The sequence below is a fragment of the Hyalella azteca genome, unplaced genomic scaffold, assembly GCF_000764305.2.
Source record: "Hyalella azteca isolate HAZT.00-mixed unplaced genomic scaffold, Hazt_2.0.2 contig9708, whole genome shotgun sequence".
NCBI lineage: Eukaryota > Metazoa > Arthropoda > Malacostraca > Amphipoda > Hyalellidae > Hyalella > Hyalella azteca.
The window spans coordinates 771,619-792,871 of record NW_025939770.1 but is presented as its reverse complement, the minus strand read 5'-3'; the positions used below and the strand labels follow the sequence as shown (position 1 = coordinate 792,871).

The 21,253-nt window shown below is 36.3% G+C and overlaps 1 protein-coding gene across 1 annotated transcript in view; it reads right to left on the bottom strand.

Annotated features, from left to right (window-relative positions):
- Window positions 1-21,253, bottom strand: part of LOC108665607 (glutamate receptor ionotropic, kainate 2) — a 79,532-nt gene that overhangs the window by 44,039 nt on the left and 14,240 nt on the right. Inside the window, exon 2 of the mRNA XM_047882126.1 lies at window positions 16,443-16,552. Coding sequence (XP_047738082.1) covers window positions 16,443-16,552 — 110 coding nt within the window. The remainder of the gene's footprint in view (window positions 1-16,442; window positions 16,553-21,253) is intronic.

Sequence of the window (21,253 nt, the reverse complement as noted above, 5' to 3'; positions counted from 1 at the left end):
AAAAATGTAACGCCAATTTAAGCCGGTATTCCTCACGCTTAAATTAGGATGCGACAGAAGGAAGATAGAATTTAAATATGTTTACTCAGTTGAGCGTTATTATTAACAGATACGGTTTCTGATTTTGTTTTAAAACTTCATTTGATTTCAAAATATTTCAGCAATTATAATCATTAACGATATTTCTCTTTAAGTGTGATTCAAATTTTTCATTTTTTATTCAATTAAAAATTATTAATATGTCAACTCATAACAATTTTTACCATATGAAAGGAAACTTTGGATGAATTAAAAGGCAGTGTTAGAACAATATTCAATAGCCTGAAACCATCGTAAGCAAATAATTAAAACACGCCTCATACTACCACGATACTGAAACAGAAGCTAGGAAGAATTTTAAATCGCGCCAGGCTCTGGACACTAATAGCTTCCTCGAACCTGTTATTAAAATATCGGCTCTCTCACCTGCTCTTATCAAAGTTAAACGCTTCCTCGAGGATCTGTAGCCTCAAAATGGTTCAGCCTAAATTTTATTTTCAGCGCAAGTGAAAATTTGAGCAACGTCGGTGTTCCGTTATCCCTTCAAAAAAATCAGCAAACCTCGCGAACTGTATCTTGTTTTAGCTTGAATAGAAGTATTCCTGCGACATCGAATGTATTATTAATTTAGCTCACAAGTCAATGTATAACAATCAATAAAATAATTTTTACTTAATCATTTCATTATTTTCGCATTTGCTTTCAGTGGATTTGAACTGCACTGAAAATGCAATTTTACAGCAACAAATTTAGTTTTGAATAAATGTAGTCAACAATAATTTATGTTATTTTATCAAATGAAACTTTGTCCATGAATGCAGCCAAAAAATGTAACTCAGTTCAAATATTATTGTATTGTATCAATTGTTATTGTATTGTATTAAGTATTATTGTATTGTATCAATTGTTATTGTATTGGATCCATTGTTATTGTATTGTATCAAGTATTATTGTATCAAGCATTATAGTATCAAGCATTATTGTATAACTCACATAACACACTTGTACGAGTATTATTGTATTGAGCGGATTCATCACTTACGGATTCCAGTCTAATTGGCGTTGTCTAGACCAATATATATTGTTATTCGTTGATCAGGAGAATAAATATAATGTTATCCATTGAAGAGAATTCTACACTCTAGCCTTACTGACTCCATTCCCGCAATTAAACTCGTAGCCGCCAGCCACAGCTTCCATGTTTTGCCTCTTGGAGCCAATTTGTTAAACTTTGCCACTTCAATCTGCCCAATGTTAAATCCAACATCCGAGCTGAACCGAGTTTATTTTATTGCATTGGCCGCCATTCCATGCCACGAAAAAAATTTGTTTAAATTCACTACCCCTTTCCTTTTATGACTTATTTGGTTCCAATTACCATCATGGGAGTTGAGTCGAAACTTGGCAACAGGTTTTTAATTTCATCACCTCGCACCGTATGGCAGAGCCTCCACCACAAATTTAATTTTCCTTCCAATTACCTTGAATCGATGCTTTATTTTAACTTTTATATTCTAACGAAGTTTTGGGCTGTCGTCCTTCACACTGCAAACCAAAGTCATATGCTATCATAGTTATCTATTCGTAGAAAAAGTCATATCAAAAATCAGCTTTCACAATTCAATTTATGGTCCTGAGGTTTTCGACTTGCACCTTCACAGACTTCAGGCTTACAACATTATTGTTTCTACAAGTCATAAATTCGAACTGAAATATTGGTGCACCCGAGAACTTAAAGAGGAATACTCTAGAGATATTCTCACAGTTTATTTGCAAAGACCATTTTCTGCGATTTTCGCTGTAAATAAAATATTTTGATGACTAGTTCACAGTGAAGACTATAGTTCACAATGATGACTAGTTCACAGTGAAGACTATAGTTCACAATGATGACTAGTTCACAGTGATGATTAGTTCACAGTAATGACTAGTGCACTGTGGTCAGTAGCGCGAATTATTGAATTTTCCTCGTAATGTCGAGTTGAAATTTCCCGACCTAATATACCTTCTGAATATAATCTCTGGTGTCATTGGTTCGTTCAAACCAAGATAGAATTACATTTTTTAGAATAAACGTAAACGTTTCTACGCAATTGATCTTTTGATACGAATGAATCGGGGACGCACAACATTTGCGGCATTTTTTTTCAAACCAGCCTTCCAACAAAATTTCGTTTTTGGTAATGAAAACAGACTAGTGACCCAACACTTTGTGTTAGTCGGAGTTCAAAACACGACCAAAGACATACGTATGTGCCAAGTTTTCTTCTACTACACCGATGATTAATTTTGGTCATTTAGTTGTGAATGTCCAAGTGATGACGCTTTTCGCAACCTACATATTGGCCAGAGCAGGTTTGTGTGAGACAACACCTCACACTATGACCGCTCACTCTGAGTGTGACGGGCTATTGTGCCTCCAATATTAATTAAATTGAATATCGGAACGAGAACCTTACAGTGAAGACACGCTACGTCACGTATTGGAATGCCAGACAAACGATGCTCTAGTCTAGACGGATCTGCACATTAATATATTGATATTCGATCACGTAGCTGGGAAATTTTTGAAACTGCATCGCCGCTCCAAAATTCCAGACCATGTAATTACAAACACAAAACAAATGATTGAACATCGCTAATAGTTCATTTTAGAACCCCAGGAGACCCTCAAATCAGATAACAACTCATTCAGTCGCTCCAGCTAACTCGAATTTATTTCTCGATCTCTCACAACATCATGTCTTTCTGCACCCAAGAGTATCGGTCTCTCAGCTTCACCTCAAGTTTTGCACCGAAATCTTTTACAAGATAACTCGTTATCACGAGGTAACTGAATCATTTCAAGCAGCAAGGCTCATCTTACCGACTAAGGAGGCCACTAAGCAGCTTTGTTGACTTTGAGCACTCAGCGTAGCTCTAATAATTCTAACTTTCTTCTCAGCGACAGTAATTGAGCCCCAAACCCCGGCTGAGACAACATCTATGCCGCTCAGGGATCAAGTCGGTAAAAGTCACTGGAGTATCCATGGTAACAATAATTGTAAATTATTAACATTTTCACACGAAAAAACTCCAATCTCATATCTCCTGAATAATGAAAAATTACTTAAATAAAATTAGCTAAAGGACTTATTATCGTATATTCAATTACACTTTGTTGCGATGGTCAACTTTTTTGGATACCTTGTGTGCCAATATATAACCTAGCTATTCTGAACAAAATAAAATTAAAACAACAAATCATTGAGAGTATAACTCTCTATTACTTTTCTTATTTAGTAAAAAATTGCAAACATGAAAAGATTTAATGAAAAATTCTTTCAGAGTTGGCAAAATTTATCGCTCCGATTTATTTGGATCGTAATAAATTGAACTTAAGAAATTAAAATGCTTGACTTATATGAATTAATATAATGAATAAAATATCCCAGATTTTAAATGTAACACATCGCCTATGAAATAATGAGACTTACTTTCTTTACTTTCCAAAATGCACTACTGGAGAATTTTTTTCTCGACAAACACGTGTTATAAATCCCTTGAGTAATCTCGGAGTTCTAGCCCTAGAAAGAAGTTCCTGCGAGCTTGACATAACTATATGAAACAGTAAAAAAGCATCAAAGTTGCAAAGCTCACTACAGAACACAGCACAGGCGTAACAAAACTAATAATAGAATCCCTACAATTTTAAGTCCTAAATTAACGCTTATAAAGAGTGGATTGCACCTGTCATTAAAATCATGTTACTGCACATAAATTTTCAATGAGACTGAAATATTTCCGTGATATGACGTACTATTTTCTGTCGAATGGAAGTTGACGGATTGAGCTTACGAAAATTGCGCATCTCGACCGTATATAAAACACTCTAGCTGAACAATGATACGGTGCAGGCGTATCCTCGTACCGTGTGAACTGCTGGAAGCACCAATACGAGAAAAGAAACAAATTACACGTGTTATTTATTCAATTATCGAATAATGATTAAGAAGTAGAGCGTTGTGCAGAATTGAACATTTTTTACTTCATTTTTTTCGTTGCTCATACTTATTCGAATCGATTTTTCGTCTTTAAATCAGACACTTCATCTCTCACTCATGCCGAACGGATTTCACGTCTATGAGTCAGCCATGTTAATCTCCCACTCATGTCGAACAGATTTTACGTCTATGAGTCAGCCATGTTAATCTCCCACTCATGTCGAACAGATTTTACGTCTATGAGTCAGCCATGTTAATCTCCCACTCATGTCGAACAGATTTTACGTCTATGAGTCAGCCATGTTAATCTCCCACTCATGTCGAACAGATTTTACGTCTATGAGTCAGCCATGTTAATCTCCCACTCATGTCGAACAGATTTTACGTCTATGAGTCAGCCATGTTAATCTCCCACTCATGTCGAACAGATTTTACGTCTATGAGTCAGCCATGTTAATCTCCCACTCATGTCGAACAGATTTTACGTCTATGAGTCAGCCATGTTAATCTCCCACTCATGTCGAACAGATTTTACGTCTATGAGTCAGCCATGTTAATCTCCCACTCATGTCGAACAGATTTTACGTCTATGAGTCAGCCATGTTAATCTCCCACTCATGTNACCAGAAAGCCGAGTTCACTTGAGTTTCGCAATGATTCGAAATTGACAAAGTTAGCTCCGGAGGCGACCACATTCCTCGAGAATGTCAGAGTAAACAAACTTGTAGACTGTCTTGCGTGACTGTACGCCTGGTCAAGTCAATTAACTGCACAGTCTTGGTAGCTGTCCTTCACCTTGCCTTGCTGATAGCTTCATCGCTCATTCACTTGGCAATAACGGACCTACAGCCCGTGGTCTTCACGCATACAAACTCAGCTTTAATATTCCTGCAGACCAAGGGAATGTTATCTATAGTCTGGGCTGTGCTCGAGTCATGAATAGATTGATCTCATAAATCTTAGCCATTTAGAGCTTTATGATGCACGAGCATCGTAAAGATGATGAACCATCATAAGCCTCGCATCTTAATTCACTAATGTGATAGATGATAATATACTATAATATTATACTATATTATATTATATATAATAAAACATAATACAATATACTTTATTTTAATATATTGCATTATATAAACTCATAATATCTTATTACATAATATAAAATTATACTATGTAATGTTCATTCTTATAATCACTATTATATTATTTCAAATGTTTAAAATTGTAAAAACTGATATAATAAGGTCATTTCAATGCTCTTCAAACTAAACTGTCGATATTCTGGCTGGCAATAGTAGTTCTAACAAATAGAAGTTGGCGTCAAAAACCCTAACTTTATTTCAGAGACATCAAATGAAATCCACATCCATATAAGTCCGATTTATCGCCTTTCTTTCGAATGTCACTAATCAATCAAAAGGTAATACAGCATCCGCTTGTCATAAATTGTCTTTGTCACGATGATGATTGTCGTTGACGATGCAATCATTACTTTTATTTAGATTTGCTGCCGGCCCAAACAAGCATGAAAGTCTGGTCAGACAACGCCTACAATGTTTTTGAGTGACGCGACATCACTCAAAGAAGAGAGAAGATCTTTCAATTATGAGCCTCACTTAAAAAATAACAAGACGGTCTTTAAGGCTTTTGTATGGAAACTAGCGGCCATTGTTCCGAATGCGTCGGCCCAATTGTACTAAGAACTCGCGCCCGAAGAAGAAAAGGAGTATTTTTTGCTTGCACTAATGAACCTTCCTTCGGGTGTCGTAGGTTATAAAAGTCTACATATAGCTGTTCGTTAAGAGTCAATTTTTTTGTTGTCGTGCTTCTCGGTTTCATAAAGTATGCAAATTTCGCTTCCAGATACTCCATTTCCCGTCTTAATAATTTTCCTTTAGGTATTTTTAATGTTTATAATACACGACTTTTCTACATAAGGACCACATCTTTATACGCACCATACCTAGTAAAATATTACATTTTCACTTAAAATTAAATGATAACGAGATTTTATCCCTGATTTTCTTGAAGCCCACGACTGGTAAATGTGATTCTAAATAAGTGACTGAATGTTGACTGAAGTCAATAAAGAAAAGAAAAAGTGACTGAATAAGAAAGAAAGAAAAAGGACTGAAGAAAAGTGACTGAACAGTGAACTATTATAACTATGTGTTAATTCTCATAAGTTGCCGATTTTCTACCGAACGTTATTGAGCTCGTGAAATTAAATTGTTCGTTTGAATAACAATCACTGCCCGTAATTATCAAATTTCTTATTAATCATTACATCAACGGTCTATGATGTTTTTCCAATTTTTAAAGCTCAATATTTCGTTTTTATGATGATATAATTGTATAATATTATTGATCAATTGGACTATATTGTAATCAGTTATGAAATACATTAGCACATTAGAATAATTAAAATTGAGGCTGTAGTTTGATTTTATAGTTTTTCTCCTAAATTACATATGACTCTGAATTCTGTTGCTTAAGAACGTCAATGATGGCAGCCGCGAAATGATTGCCATGTCATGATATTTTCTCTGCCTCATCAAGCCTTTCGATTAGTAATAATTAATTTATTTCAAAAACGATGTTCCAAGAACCACCAAATGGCCAAGACATTAGTACTAAGAGCAGCGATAACTGTAACATCCTCGCTCCGTAGGCCTAAATTGGTCATCAAATCCGTGAGAGCGACAGCTGGGTTTCTGTTTTTGTCTGAATGTGTTAACACTGAAAGGCCATAGAACTTGTAAATCAAATTAATTGACGCTTTAAAAAGAAAATGCCCTGTTAAAACTCACCAACGCTGGCATTCTAGACGCTTTAGCAGTCAAAACAGCCGTCGGTATAGCAGGGGTCTTGCTTGTGGAGGGTCCAAATTTCAATGAAATGACGATCCTAAAATTAAATGTTTTCCAAACGCCTTCAGTATTTCTGCGTTCCTATTAAAAATATTGCAAAATCAAATAATTATATGGAAGATTGTATGAATTTTTTAAACGGAATATCTTCAGGAGCGAGCGCGCTGCGTGAGAATAGAACGCGACAGAAAGGCAATTCCGCCCCTTGCAATATCATAAAAGGAACACCTCACAGCAATATCATTATCTATAAAAAAATATCATTATCTATAAAAAATATTGTTCTTGATAAATACTCAATATTCTGTCACTAGAGAACGCCGTATTTGTTGCGAGGAGTGTTCCATTATGCTTTATTTGTGTCTCGATGCAACTCGGATATTCATCAATTCGAGGACATTGTTATTCATTCACTCTTAATGTCATTGCCTTCGTAAACTGTCAAAACTCTCATGGGTTAACATCATAGAAACAATGCAATTTTCTGATAATATTTCTCGTAAAATACTATATTTTATTTTAAAGTCAGATGCTGCAAAACTAGAACATAGTTCGTGTATAAACGTAAAGTTTGATGAACTTTTTGCGGCCGAATAAATATGAAGTAACAGCATCGAGCAAATGGACGATTTCCAGCTTCGTCCAAACATGGAACATATTCATTTCATATTTTAAAAGCCATTTCCGGGAATGCAATTGGAAACAAACTTCCATTGTGATTCTATGTTCAAATTCTTTAAATTTTCTCAATCTACCAGATTCAACAAGTATTAAGAAAAATTATCAAACATAGATTAATTGTAATCTATATTCTTCAACGCCATGAAAGTACGAGAAACATTTTAATTTAATGTCTTCACACTGCTCAAATATCATAGAAGTAAATCCCAGAAATAAGCATCGATTCAATTCTCAGACAAGTTCCTAATCCCATTGAAATTAATTCAGAAAAATGGTAAGGTTTCCCGATAATTACCGACATCGCTCACTTGCGTCTGCCTGAGGCCTTCTTTGCGTCTGCCTGAGGCCACCGGAGGCCTTCTTTGCTGATGAGGCGCATTTGTAAATTGGACGCTGTCTCTATGCCGGCCGTCTGAAATTCTGATTGCGCCACACTAATAAACTGATCGGATTATTTGAAGTAAGACTTCGTTAGCAACGGTTTATGAAGGATGTTGTCTCGATTATACCACTACAATTTGGTTTCATGAAGATTTTTTCCGTTGTAAACTAGTTTCATAGCCAGTTTCGGTCGATTAAATCGCTGAAAGTAATGTAATGATTAAGAATCCAGAACTCATTAGCAATTATAAATTGATGTCATACGTATAAGAATGTTGTCTTTGTAAATAATCAAGAATTCCTTGATCGATCATCATACATCCAAAAACACTTAGTAGAACTGAATGATTTGATGATTGTTAAAAAGTATGAATTTTAGGGGTTGAAATCTCCAGGAATCAAAAAAATATTAATGTTAGTGGTGAAGGTCTCTAGGAATCAATTATTAAATTGTGATATAACAAAATTTATTTTAAATTAATTAGTGTGTTAGGTTGCTGGCAATATTTCCTGTATTTTCGTTCAGTAGGATAATCTTTCAAATTTGCTAATTTATTTGCTCTAAATGCGGAAAACATTTTAAAAATCTATTCTGCTGTTCATATCGTTCACACATCCTAAAGTCGATGCATAGTAACGTAGCAGATACAAACTGTAGTTTGGGCGTTGTTCGATAAATTAAATGACCGCTATATTAGTGGACGTTTTACGACAGTATTTCAATTTCAGGGACCTTAGCACGATAACAGAAATGCAGGTTAAAGTATTTGTCTAAAAAATAACTATCGGAACGTCTGCTGCCAAACTGTCGGGACAGCGTAAAATATTTTGCAGCATTTCCAACAGCTTCGCGATAGAGACGACAGACATGTGCCTGCTCATGTGTCTCAATCTTAACAATTTAAATATCAATTTACGGTTTACGGTAGATATACAGTATATATTACATGTCAGCATGGCATTTCGAACAACTTTTTGCTTGAAAGTTAGCTTATAGTTAATATTAAGTTACCTCGGTAGTTTTCAATATCCGTCTTGCTTATTGATATTTATTTTCAATACATCTAAAGGTTAGGCGTTATCCATAACGCGACATTAGTAAATTATAGAAATCTTCTGCTACTTAATACACGTGCTGAATAAAAAACTTTTTATTTCTATATTGAAATCTTGCATTGAGTATAACCACTCAAATAATATCAAGTTGATGTGCATCATTTCTAATTCATTATTATCCCGAATAGTTCCATTGTGACATGTCTTCCAATTAGTATCCATCATTAAATGTTTTGTTGGCCCGGTGCGTAAATCATGAAAAAAAATGTAAACAATGTTTCAGGGGCATCTTGATCAAAAGATTCCAACCGCGCCAAAATTTTTCGAGGAACTCAGTAAGAACTTCTTTGCTGCGCTAACATGAATAAAAAATTTTTAGTTCTGAAGCGAGTGCACCACGACACCGCAGGACTACTCAGCAACTGGAGCAGAAAATGAATCATTATGAGGCAATCAGAGGACCCAAAATGAGCTCCCGCTGGATCACAGAGGCTCTCCTGTGGAATACAGGATAAATTTCGCTGTCATCAAAGTGAGCTCTCATCAAATGCACTCATTTACTGGTATACGAGTGCACCACACAGCGTGTATCTCAGTCCTCTGTCAAGTTTTAGCGTAGAACAGGTTTGATTTTAGAGCTAAAAATTATGCAAACTACTGCTGTGTATGGAAACCTGGCTCTTTTGATTATACATGTATTGATGTAATAAAAAATCCTGATTCATTGTGCTCATGTTACAAGATCAAACAAACTAAGGTGATTAAATTGGGCGTTTCTGTATCATTGCAAAATTTCAAATTCGTTCCAAGCTTTTGTAACAAAATTGAATTTTTTATCTGAGAACAATGAGTATTATCATCTATTATATTTAGAAGTATAGCAATATCTCATCCGATTTCGGTCAAAAAATTTCCTTTGGCAGAAATTGCGCCTTGAATAAGCGGGAAATGCTCAATGAAATTTCCAAATTGACTGAAATTAATTCTCGTATATCTGAATTCTGATGTTGGTGGCAATTTGAAATTTAAAACCTTTGTAAGAGTTATTCATGCTACGAGTATCCTTTAGAATATAGCGAAATTTATGATCGTTAGTGACCTTAAAATATAAATTCACTGCACAAAATTATTGACAAAACTCCCTTACAACCTTCGTAGAACGCCCTTACAATGCCATTAAAACGCCTTTATAACGCCCTTTCAACGCCCTTACATTGCTAGCGTAACGTACTTGTAACGCCCTTGTAACGCTATTACAACGTCCTTGTAACGCCCTTGTAACACCCTCACAACGCCATTGTAAAGCCCTAACATCACAACCGTAACGCCCTTTTAACGCCTTTACAATGCTCTCGTATAAGGCCCTTAAAAGGCCTTTACAACACCTCCAAATACACAAAAAAACTGAAGAAGATTCAGAGAACACAAGCACTTTTATTTCAAATCCCGATCATAGTTTGCCAGAATTTTCAGAGACCAGCTACATATTAAAAAATTTCAGATTCTCGAGGATGCCAGAAAAAAGTCTTTCACTTCATGTTTTCATTCAAGTTATGATGCCCAGGAGTTTTGGTGAAGTTCTTTTATTATAAGACTCGTCATAATACGCACGACGGTGGAATTCAAATTACATCATGTCTTTCGCAAATAATATAAGCCTTTTTATTCTTGCATAGGCTCACGATTGCAATTTTAGAAAGAAATTTTAGTAAAATCAAAATTTCGAAGAATTTTCTCCCAGAATTACGAATTTTTATCAGAGGGAAAAGACGACAATCAGAAATATTGTCTTGATAGCATGAAAAATATTCCGACGACCACAGCCAGAAACATGAGTAGTAAGGAAATACTGCCATTTACTCCTAAAGTTTCCGATCAAATTTCATATGAAGCAAATTACTCCTTATATCCGATTCTCCATGCTAAACGTACTTATAAAATTGTATTACTCAAGACAAATTTAAGGATAAGGCTTGATTAGTAAATGTAATAACTATATACGACCCAAAGGTAATCTGAATCTACAATTGGAGATCCGAGAATTAAACTATCTGAATAACTTGGCTCCGCGGTATAGGAGCAGGCATTTCTATTTAGACCTCTAATTGAAAAAACGTTGCCATGACTACTTCTGTTGGGCAAATTCGGGAAAACAGAAAAATAATTGTAAAAATGTTATTTCTGACAAAGACGGAACAAGGCATAAGCGATTTCATTTACACGTGAACAGCTAGCTTATTTGGAAGGCACATGCGCATGAAAAAAATAAATAAATTTACGCAGTTTGTATCCTAGTCTCTTTATAATAGACAAGAGGGCGTATTTCATAGTTTTGATTAGCAAGCTGATTAGCACGCAAGTTGGCTGTCATCATGTGGTATGAATACGCCTCATTCCTCTTCGTCTTTCCTCACATTTTTTAAGAAAAAACCAGCTTGTGCTATTAACAATCGACATTCCTCTCCGTGGCCAAAATTATTATTTTTTACCAGTCAGATAAACTAGGGTATGGTTGAAATTAACCGTTGTTATACAGAACTACAGCCATTGTATTATTGATAAGCTGTGAAGCAGTAAAGTCAGTATCTCTGAATTTCATGCGTTCATAGTATTGTGCATATTTTATGCCAGCATACGTAATTATATGCTTACAACTAAAATACGACAGGACTTGTTAAAATTTACGTATGACAAAGAGTATATTTATGACAAACCCGAAAATTACTCGAGGAGCGGATGTCGAATTTAAGTAGTTATGAGGTTCCCTAAATTAGGTCAATAATAGGAGCATTTGGGGTAATTTCAGCCGCGGATTTCAGCAGCGAATATTGCGGCGCAGCATCTCAGACTCCATGAGGCCATCTCGCCACCATTTGACTTTACTCGTCATGCGAGAGGCCGCGCTTCCCTTGTCTGTGTTGCCGTACTCGGTCAAGGAGTTTTTACGAATGAAAATGGCTCCTGAATATTCAATGTAATTAACGAGTCACCTTGCTTTGCTCACGCGTGAAGAACGCAACGAGAGGCGCGGCCGTGAATTATGTGCGGTTACAGGCAGCTCCTCTATTCTCATTTGGCTTCAAGCAGGTCGGGCAGAAGTGCAGTTGTGATTTGTTCGCTAATGTCTATGAAATTAAACATAAGTTTATGCTAATAAACGTCACAATCAACGCTCAAAATTGTATACAAATCTTTCTTGAAAGCAGAAAAATGCACATTGGATGATGTTTTCACATATATTCGAAGAACCACACACAGGAAAACTATCATATGTGGCCTTTGTACCACCTTCCTCATTCCCCACACATCAAAGTAGATGAACGATTGTCAAATTTTCACCATATTTCTTGAAAACAATAATGTTTTGGCGTTCACCATCGGCAGGCACGCTGAGCATAAAAAATATTAAACTGTGCTGATTTTACTTGATAGTAATGCAAGCTCATGATATTTGTGTGTGATATTTGAAATTAATTGCTCAGTAATGTTTCTCATGGATTCTTTCATTTGAACGAAAATTCATTAACTCCCGATAAAAATAAATGGCAGATTATTAAATAACTTTTATGTCTGCTTGAGCGGCTGCTTTTAACAAACATAGAAGCGTTAAAATTTAATGTTCTCTTTAAAACTAATTTACCAACGGATGATTGTAATTGATAGCGATTCGAATGTTTTCAAATCTTTCATATGATTCAAATTTGCTGCTACCTTGATCACGCTTCAATTGTTCCGATGCCTGATCGCGCTTCAAATGTTCTGAGGGCTGATGGCGCTTTAAAAATGCCCAGGATTCATCCTCTATTCGCCACTAGCGACTTTCCACTTATTGTCTTATTTCAACAATTCCTTAAACAGAAACCCACTCCAATCATGGGTAAAAGCATCGTGAATTCATACCTATTTCCACTGTGGCCCGTGATTCTTTTTCGCAATCACAATTTCCTTACCCATCACTCTTCACAATGCGCTAATCGAATAAATCTTTTCAACGCTCAAATCATTCATCTATTTTCTGTACTCTGAAATTCGTAAATGTCACTATATATTACATCTAGGCCATGAACGAGCATCGTCTTCAAAGTACCGTTGGCTTTAGCAAGACAATTTAGGTCAGACTGTGTGGAGAAATTTTCTTATAAAAAGCATTCATTTTAGGCTATCTTCATTTAATCGGCCAACATTCGGGCAGAAGTGCAGTTGTGATTTGTTCGCTAATGTCTATGAAATTAAACATAAGTTTATGCTAATAAACGTCACAATCAACGCTCAAAATTGTACAAGAAATCTTTATTGACTACAAAAATGCAAATAGGATGAGGTTTTCACATATATTCGAAACATCTCACACAGGAAAACTATCATATGTGGCCTTTGTACTAACCTTCCTCGTTCCCCACACATTAAATTACATGAAAGGTAATCAAATTTTCACCATATTTCTTAAAAACAATGATCTTTTTATGTTCACCATGGACGGTCACACTGAACATGAAAAATATTAAACTGAGCTGATTTTCCTTGATAGCAATGCAAGCTCAGGATATTTGTCTGCGTAAAAGATTTAACCAACGGTTAACTAGCTCCTATTGCTCGTTAAATTAAGCAGCTGCGATACCTGAAATTATTTACTCAATGATGTTTCTTCCGGATTCTTTTATTCGAAAGAAGACCCATGCACTCTATAAAAATAAAATGCAGATTAATAAATAACGTCGATTGGTTCGAGCATAGAAGCGTTAAAATTAGAAATTATCCATAAAAACTTATTTGCCAACTGATTTTTATAATCGATAGCTATTCGAATATTTTTCGAATCTTTCATAATATTCAAATTTTCCGAAACCTTGGTCACGCTTCATATGTTCTGATTCCTGATCGCGCTTCATGTTTTCTGATGTCTTGACCGCACTTCGAAATTTCCTCTGATTGATTGCGCTTCATATGTTCTGATTCCTGATCGTACTTCGAATGTTCTGATGCATGGCTGATCGCGCTTCAAATGTTCGCTTGATCGCGTTTCTTATGTTCTGATTCCTGATCGTTCTTCAAATGTTCCTTTGCTTGATCGCGCTTCAAATGTTTTGATGGCTGATTACGGTTCAAAAATGCCCAGGATTCGTACTCTATTCGCCTCTAACGACTCTTCACTTATTGCCTTATTTTAACAATTCCTTAAATAGAATTTCACTCCAATTATGGGTAAAAGTATCATAAAATTATACCTATTTCCACCGTGGCCTGCAAATCTTCCTTGCAATCACAATTTCCTCACCCATCACTCTTCACAATGCGCTAATCGAATAAATCTTTTCAATGCTAAAAGCATTCATCTATTTTCTGTACCCTGAAATTCGTAAATGTTACTATATATTACATCTAGGCCACGAACGAGCATCGTCTTCAAAGTACCTTTGGCTTTAGCAAGACAATTTAGGTCAGACTGTGTGGAGAAATTTTCTTATAAAAAGCATTCATTTTAGGCTATCTTCATTTAATCGGCCAACATTTCACATAACACACTTGTACGAGTATTATTGTATTGAGCGGATTCATCACTTACGGATTCCAGTCTAATTGGCGTTGTCTAGACCAATATATATTGCTAGTCATTGATCAGGAGAATACATATAATGTTATCCATTGCAGAGAATTCTACACTCTAGCCTTACTGACTCAATTCCAGCAATTAAACTCGTAGCCGCCAGCCACAGCTTCCATGTTTTGCCTCTTGGAGTCAATTTATAAAACTTTGCCACCTCAATCTGCTCAATGTTAAATCCAACATCCGAGCTGAACCGAGTTTATTTTATTGCATTGGCCGCCATTCCACGCCACGAAAAAATATGTTTAAATTCACTACCCCTTTCCTTTTATGACTTATTTGGGTCCAATTACCATCATGGCAGTTGAGTCGAAACTTGGCAACAGGTTTTTAATTTCATCACCTCCCACCGTATGGCAGAGCCTCTACCACAAATTTAATTTTCATCCCAATTACCTTGAATCTATGTATTATTTTAACTTTTCTTTTCTAACGAAGTGTGGTGCTGTCGTCCTTCACACTGCAAACCAAAGTCATATGCCATCATAGTTTCAATTTGCAGAGAAAAGTCATATCAAAAATCAGCTTTCACCATTCATTTTATGGTCCCGAGGTTTTCGGTTTGAACCTTCACATATTTCAGGCTGACAATATCATTGTTTCATCAAGTCTTCAATTCTATAAAAGAACTTGAATATTGGTGCACTTGAGAATTTGACGAGAAATATTCTAGAGGTTTTCTCACAGTTTATTTGCAAAGACCATTTTTCGTAATTTTAATTTTAAATTAAATAGTGTGATGACTAGTTTACAGTGATGACTAGTTCACAGTAATAACTAGTTCACTGTGGTCAGTAGTGCGAATTATTACTTTTTCCTTGTAATATCGATTTGAAATTTTTCGACCTAATTTACCTCCTGAATATAATCTCAGGTTTCACCATAGATCTCATTCAAATCAAGATAGACTTGCATTTTTTGAATGAACTTAAATGTTGCTACGTAATCGATGATTTGACGAAAATAAATCGGGAACGCACAGCATTTGAGAATTTTTCCCAAACTAGCCTTCCAACAAAATTTCTTTTATGGTAATGAAATTTCGCTTATGGTATTAACCCAACCCTCCGTGCTAGTCGGGATTGACCATCAAAACACGGCGGTAGACTTACGTATGTGTAAAGTTTTCTTCTACCGCACCGATGAATGATTTGGCTATTTAGATCTGAATGAAAGTTCAAGCGATGACGCTTTTCACAACCTATGCATTGGCCAGAGAAGGTATGTGTGAGACAACACCACACACTATGACCACTCACTCTGAGTGTGAGGGCTATTGTGCCTCAAATATTAATAAAATTTATTATTGGAGCGAGAATGTTACAGTGAAGACACGCTATGTCACTTAGTGGAATGCCAGACAAACGATGCTCTAGTCTAGGGGGATCTGTTTCGGTCTTTCACAGCATCATGTTTTTCTGCACTCTGGAGTTTCGGTCTTTCACAGCATAATGTCTTTCTGCACGCCGTAGTTTCGGTCTCTCCCAGCATCATATATTTCTCACGCTGGAGTCTCGGTCTCTCACAGCATCATATATTTCTCACGCTGGAGTCTCGGTCTCTCACAGCATTATATTTCTCACGCTGGAGTCTCGGTCTCTCACAGCATCATATATTTCTCACGCTGGAGTCTCGGTCTCTCACAGCATAATGTATTTCTGCACGCTGGAGTTTCTGTCTCTCACATGCATCATGTCGCCAGCATCATATCTCTCTGCACACCGGAGTCCCGGGTCTCTCACCGGCATCATGTCTTTCTGCATGCCGTAGTCTTGGTCTTAACAGCATCATGTTTTTCTGCACACCATTGTCTCGGTTACTCACCAGCATCATGTTTTTCTGCACACCATTGTCTCGGTTACTCACCAGCATCATGTTTTTCTGCACCCAAGAGTCTCGGTCTCTCAGCTTCACCTCAAGTTTTGCACCGAAATCTTTTGCAATATAACTCGTTATCACGAGGTAACTGAATCATTTCAAGCTGCAAGGCTCATCTTACGGACTAAGAAGGCCACTAAGCAGCTTTGTTAACGGTGAGCACTCAACGTAGCTCTAATAATTCTAACTTTCTTCTCAGCGACAGTAATTGAGCCCCAAACCCCGGCTGAGACAACCTCTATGCCGCTTAGGGATCAAGTCCGTAAAAGGCACTGGAGTATCCATGGTAACAATGATTCTAAATTATTAATATTGTCACACGGGAAAACTCCGATCTAATGTCTCCTGACTAATGAAAATTTAGTTAAATAAAAGTAGCTAAAGGACTTATTGTCGTATAATTTATTACACTATGTTGCGATGGAAAACTTTTTTTATGCCTTGTGTTCCAATATGAAACCTAGCTATTCTGAACAAAATAAAAATAAAACCACAAACCCTTGCGAGTATAACTCTCTATTATTTTTCTAATTTAATAAAAAATCGCAAACATGACAAGATTTAAATGAAAAATTCCTTTCGAGTTGACAATATTTATCGCTCCGATTTATTTGGATCGTAATAAATTGAAATTAAGTAATTAAAATGATCGACTTATATGAATGAATGTAATGAACAAGATATGCTAGATTTTATATGCAACACAAGGCCTATGAAGTAGTGAGACTTACTCCTCTAGTTTCCATAATGCACTACTGAAGAATTGTTTTTCTCGACAAACACATGTTATAAATCCCTTGAGTAATCTCGGAGTTCTAGCCCTAGAAAAAGTTCCTGCGAGCTTGACATAACTATATGAAACAGTAAAAACGCATCAAGGTTGCAAAGCTTACTACAGAACACACAGCACAAGCTTATCAAAACTAATAATAGAATCCCTGCAATTTTAACTCCTAAATTAACGGTTATAAAGAGTGGATTGCACCTGTCATTAAAATCATGTTACTGCACTCAAGTTTTCAATGAGGACGAAATAATTCCGCGATTTGACGTAGGGCAACATGGGGCAGCGCCCCCCCCCCCTTTTTTTAAACTAAATTTTTGATGAAGTTTCAATTGATGCGAGGTGGTTCTTTCTTTTGTTTAAAGGTAAAACTAATGAGGAATGTATGATGTGAATTAGACGCCTATAGGGTTATTCAATTTTTAATGAAACACTATTTTGTAAAAAGTGTCAAAATGGGCCCATTGCCCTACCCCCGGGTAGGGCCCATTGCCCTACCCCGGGATTGGGGCAAGGCGCCCACCCTTGGTCCCTTTACCATAATTGCATATTTTTCGTTTAAAAATGATAAAACAACACTTTACAGTTAAAATTAAGAAAAATTTAATAAAAAATGTGACATTCATTCGTTTATTAACAACTCAAAAAAATCATTTCCTTAACTTGAAAAAATATACTCATGTCTTAAAAAATCTATCACTGACATGAAGAAATATATTTCATTGACATAAAATATATATCCTAGATTTGAAAAATATATCCTTTCGAATGAAAATTCGTCCTTGACATGAAAAAATGTATCCTTGACTAGAAAAAATATATTTAATTGATCAGAAAAAAACTTCGTTCCAGTTTCGTCCATAATCCAGATATTATGTGCAGAGAATTCGTATCTAATCGTGATTTCAGCCAACACCACAAAAATTCCTCAACTTTTGGCTCATTGGTGTTGACTGAAATCAACTTTTGGCAAGGCAAGAGTCAATTCGATATGGGGTCATAAATACGCATAACTAGAAACTAAACCCGCTGCCTTGAGGCGGCAAATCAAAAAATCATGCAATATGAAGTGTAAGTTGTAATTCAAAAAGCTAGTCATAGTTTTGAAAAGATCATTGAGACAAATCTAATGATGTATACGTATAACACAAGACTTCACCATGGGCGCTTTGCCCCGTGACACGCGTTGGCCCGTTGCCCCACTGGGCATCATTTAAATTTATATCGTGCCAACATTTTATTTTAAAAGCTAATAGTCTAAACTTGATCTCAAAATTATCCCTATAAATATTACGTTCAAATTAAAATTCATAGTAATTTCAAAAGCTTCATCTACAGTAATCGAAAACAGTTTTTCTTAGCGGCCAAAAAATTTTTATCTGGGCTAAAACAGTTATTCACAATAACTTAATAACGCAAACACTTAGCAAAACGTAAATCCGTACACTTCATCCCACATCCCAGTGAAATTGTCGACCGGCGGTAGAGAACACGGACCAATATCTGCCATACTTAGCGAGAAACCCGCTATGGGCCCATGACCCGCAGTGGGCTCGCTGCTCCATGTTACCCTACTTTTTTTCAGTTGAATTGAAGTTGACGAATTGTGCTTACGTAATTGCGCATCTCGACCGAATATAAAACACTCTAGCTGAACAATGATACGGTGCAGGCATATCCTCGTACCGTGTGAACTGCTGGAAGCCACACAATACGAGGAGAGAAACAAATTACACGCAGTATTTATTTAACTATCGAATAATGATTAAGAAATAGAGCTTTGTGCGGAATTGAAAATTTTTGGGTTGCTTTTTAGTTGCTTTTTTCGTTACTCATACTCATTCCAATCGATTTTTCGTCTATAAATCATCCACTTCATTTCCCACTCATGTCGAACAGATTTTATGTCTATGAGTCAGCCAATTAAATCTCTCGCTCATCTTGAACGGATTTTACCTCCATGGGTCAGCCCTTTCAATCTCCCACTCATGCCGAATGGATTTTAAGACAACAAATTTTCAATGTACATTTATCTCAATTATTGCAAAATTCAAGGTGCAAGGTTCAATGCCCCAAATATAGGTCATTTAGCTATCGTTTGATTATCGATAAACGAACTTGATCAAATTTTCCTCGGTTATGGTATATAACCACTCATACGTTGCTAAATTTTCAGTTCCCCACATTCTGAATTGAGATGAATGAGTCGTTTTAGATATACCAAACGGAATGAAAAACCTGATCTTGTACTGCATTCTACTGAAACAACAATCATACCGCTGTTCAATGTTATAACTGTTGTTAAATGAGACAATCTCATTACGACAATGAGAAAATTTCATTAAATGAGACAACTTGCAATTGCCAATCTTACGACAAGTGTGAGCGAACATAATTTACTGTCTTCGTCATTTAGACGTTGCCGAGACGAGGAAGTTCTCAGCATCATTGACGACTGTGCCTAGGATAAAAGTTATAATATGAGTTTTATTGTCCGAAAGCATCCAACGAATGAACTGCAAAGAAATTACAAGAAAAGTGAAGAAACTTCGAACCATAATCATGGAATGATTGAATTTTCCCGGTATAGAGAAACAGGCGCCCGCAACTTAGCTGAGCTTTTGCTACAAGGGGTTATTAAAATTAGTGACCTATTAATATCTAAACATTTCACTCAGTAAAGTCGTCTTGAAAATAGTATATTTGACCTCGATAAGTCAATAAATTGTAGAAAATTTTAAGGTTTAAAGTAACGAGAATTGATTGCTCAACCGTCGATGTGACAGCGCAATGTAGCGCTGTCGGCTGCCCAAAGCCTCGTGTAATGGATCCTCAACATCGATGCTGTTTTTCTCGAAGATCTCGTGCGTAATATCCTGATAATATAATATAAGAAGATTTTTCTTCTCTGAATCTATACCAGCTCGGTATATTGAATCGTAATCCGACCAAGTTAGTTTGCTTGATCTCGTCATGAGCTAGTGGAGTGATTCCCTGACATCTTCAATGGGTTATTGGATAATTTGCTGCTTTGTTCGTTGATTTGGTCGCTACTTAAAGTAAAGTTAAGTAGGAAAAACAATTTCAAATATACAGGATAAACAATTTAATCATATCTGAAAATAAATATAGAATCTGTTGTTATTGGCATGAATTTAAGAGAATTTTTTATCCGAAATTATAGTAGGAAAATTAAGTGTTGGGGTATACAAGCATTATTTGAAAAGGCGGATAAGTCGTCATCTAGATCTATTTCTTATTCGTTATAAGCAGGTTAGATTTAGACTTTTAATTTACAGTAGTCCTTTATAACTATAAATTTAGAATATATAATAGAAATTTAACGTGATATAACTCGAACTCATCAATTCAAAAGGGTCAAGTCGTACGCATCGCAGCCAATTTGGACCAGAAAGCCGAGTTCACTTGAGTTTCGCAATGATTCGAAATTGACAAAGTTAGCTCCGGAGGCGACCACATTCCTCGAGAATGTCAGAGTAAACAAACTGCCATGGCCGAGTATAGCTAATGAATGTTGAAAATGAGCGTTGGCTTCAAGGCCGATTATAGCTACTGCATGTTGAAAGGGAGCGTTGGCTCCAAGAACGAGTTTAACTACTGCATGTTGAAAGTGAGCGTTGGCTCCAAGGCCGAGTTTAGCTACTGCATGTTGAAAGTGAGCGTTGGCTCCAAGGCCGAGTATAGCTAATGCAGGTTGAAAGTGAAAGTTGGCTCCAAGGCCGGGTACTGCTAATGCATGTTGAAAGTGAGCGTTGGCTCCACGGCCGGGTACTGCTAATGCATGTTGAAAGTGAACGTTGGCTCCAAGGCCGAGTTTAGCTAATGCATGTTGAAAGTGAGCGTTGGCTCCAAGGCCTAGTTTAGCTACTGCATGTTGAAAGTGAGCGTTGGCTCCAAGGCCGAGTATAGCTAATGCATGTTGAAAGTGAGCGTTGGCTCCAAGACCGAGTAT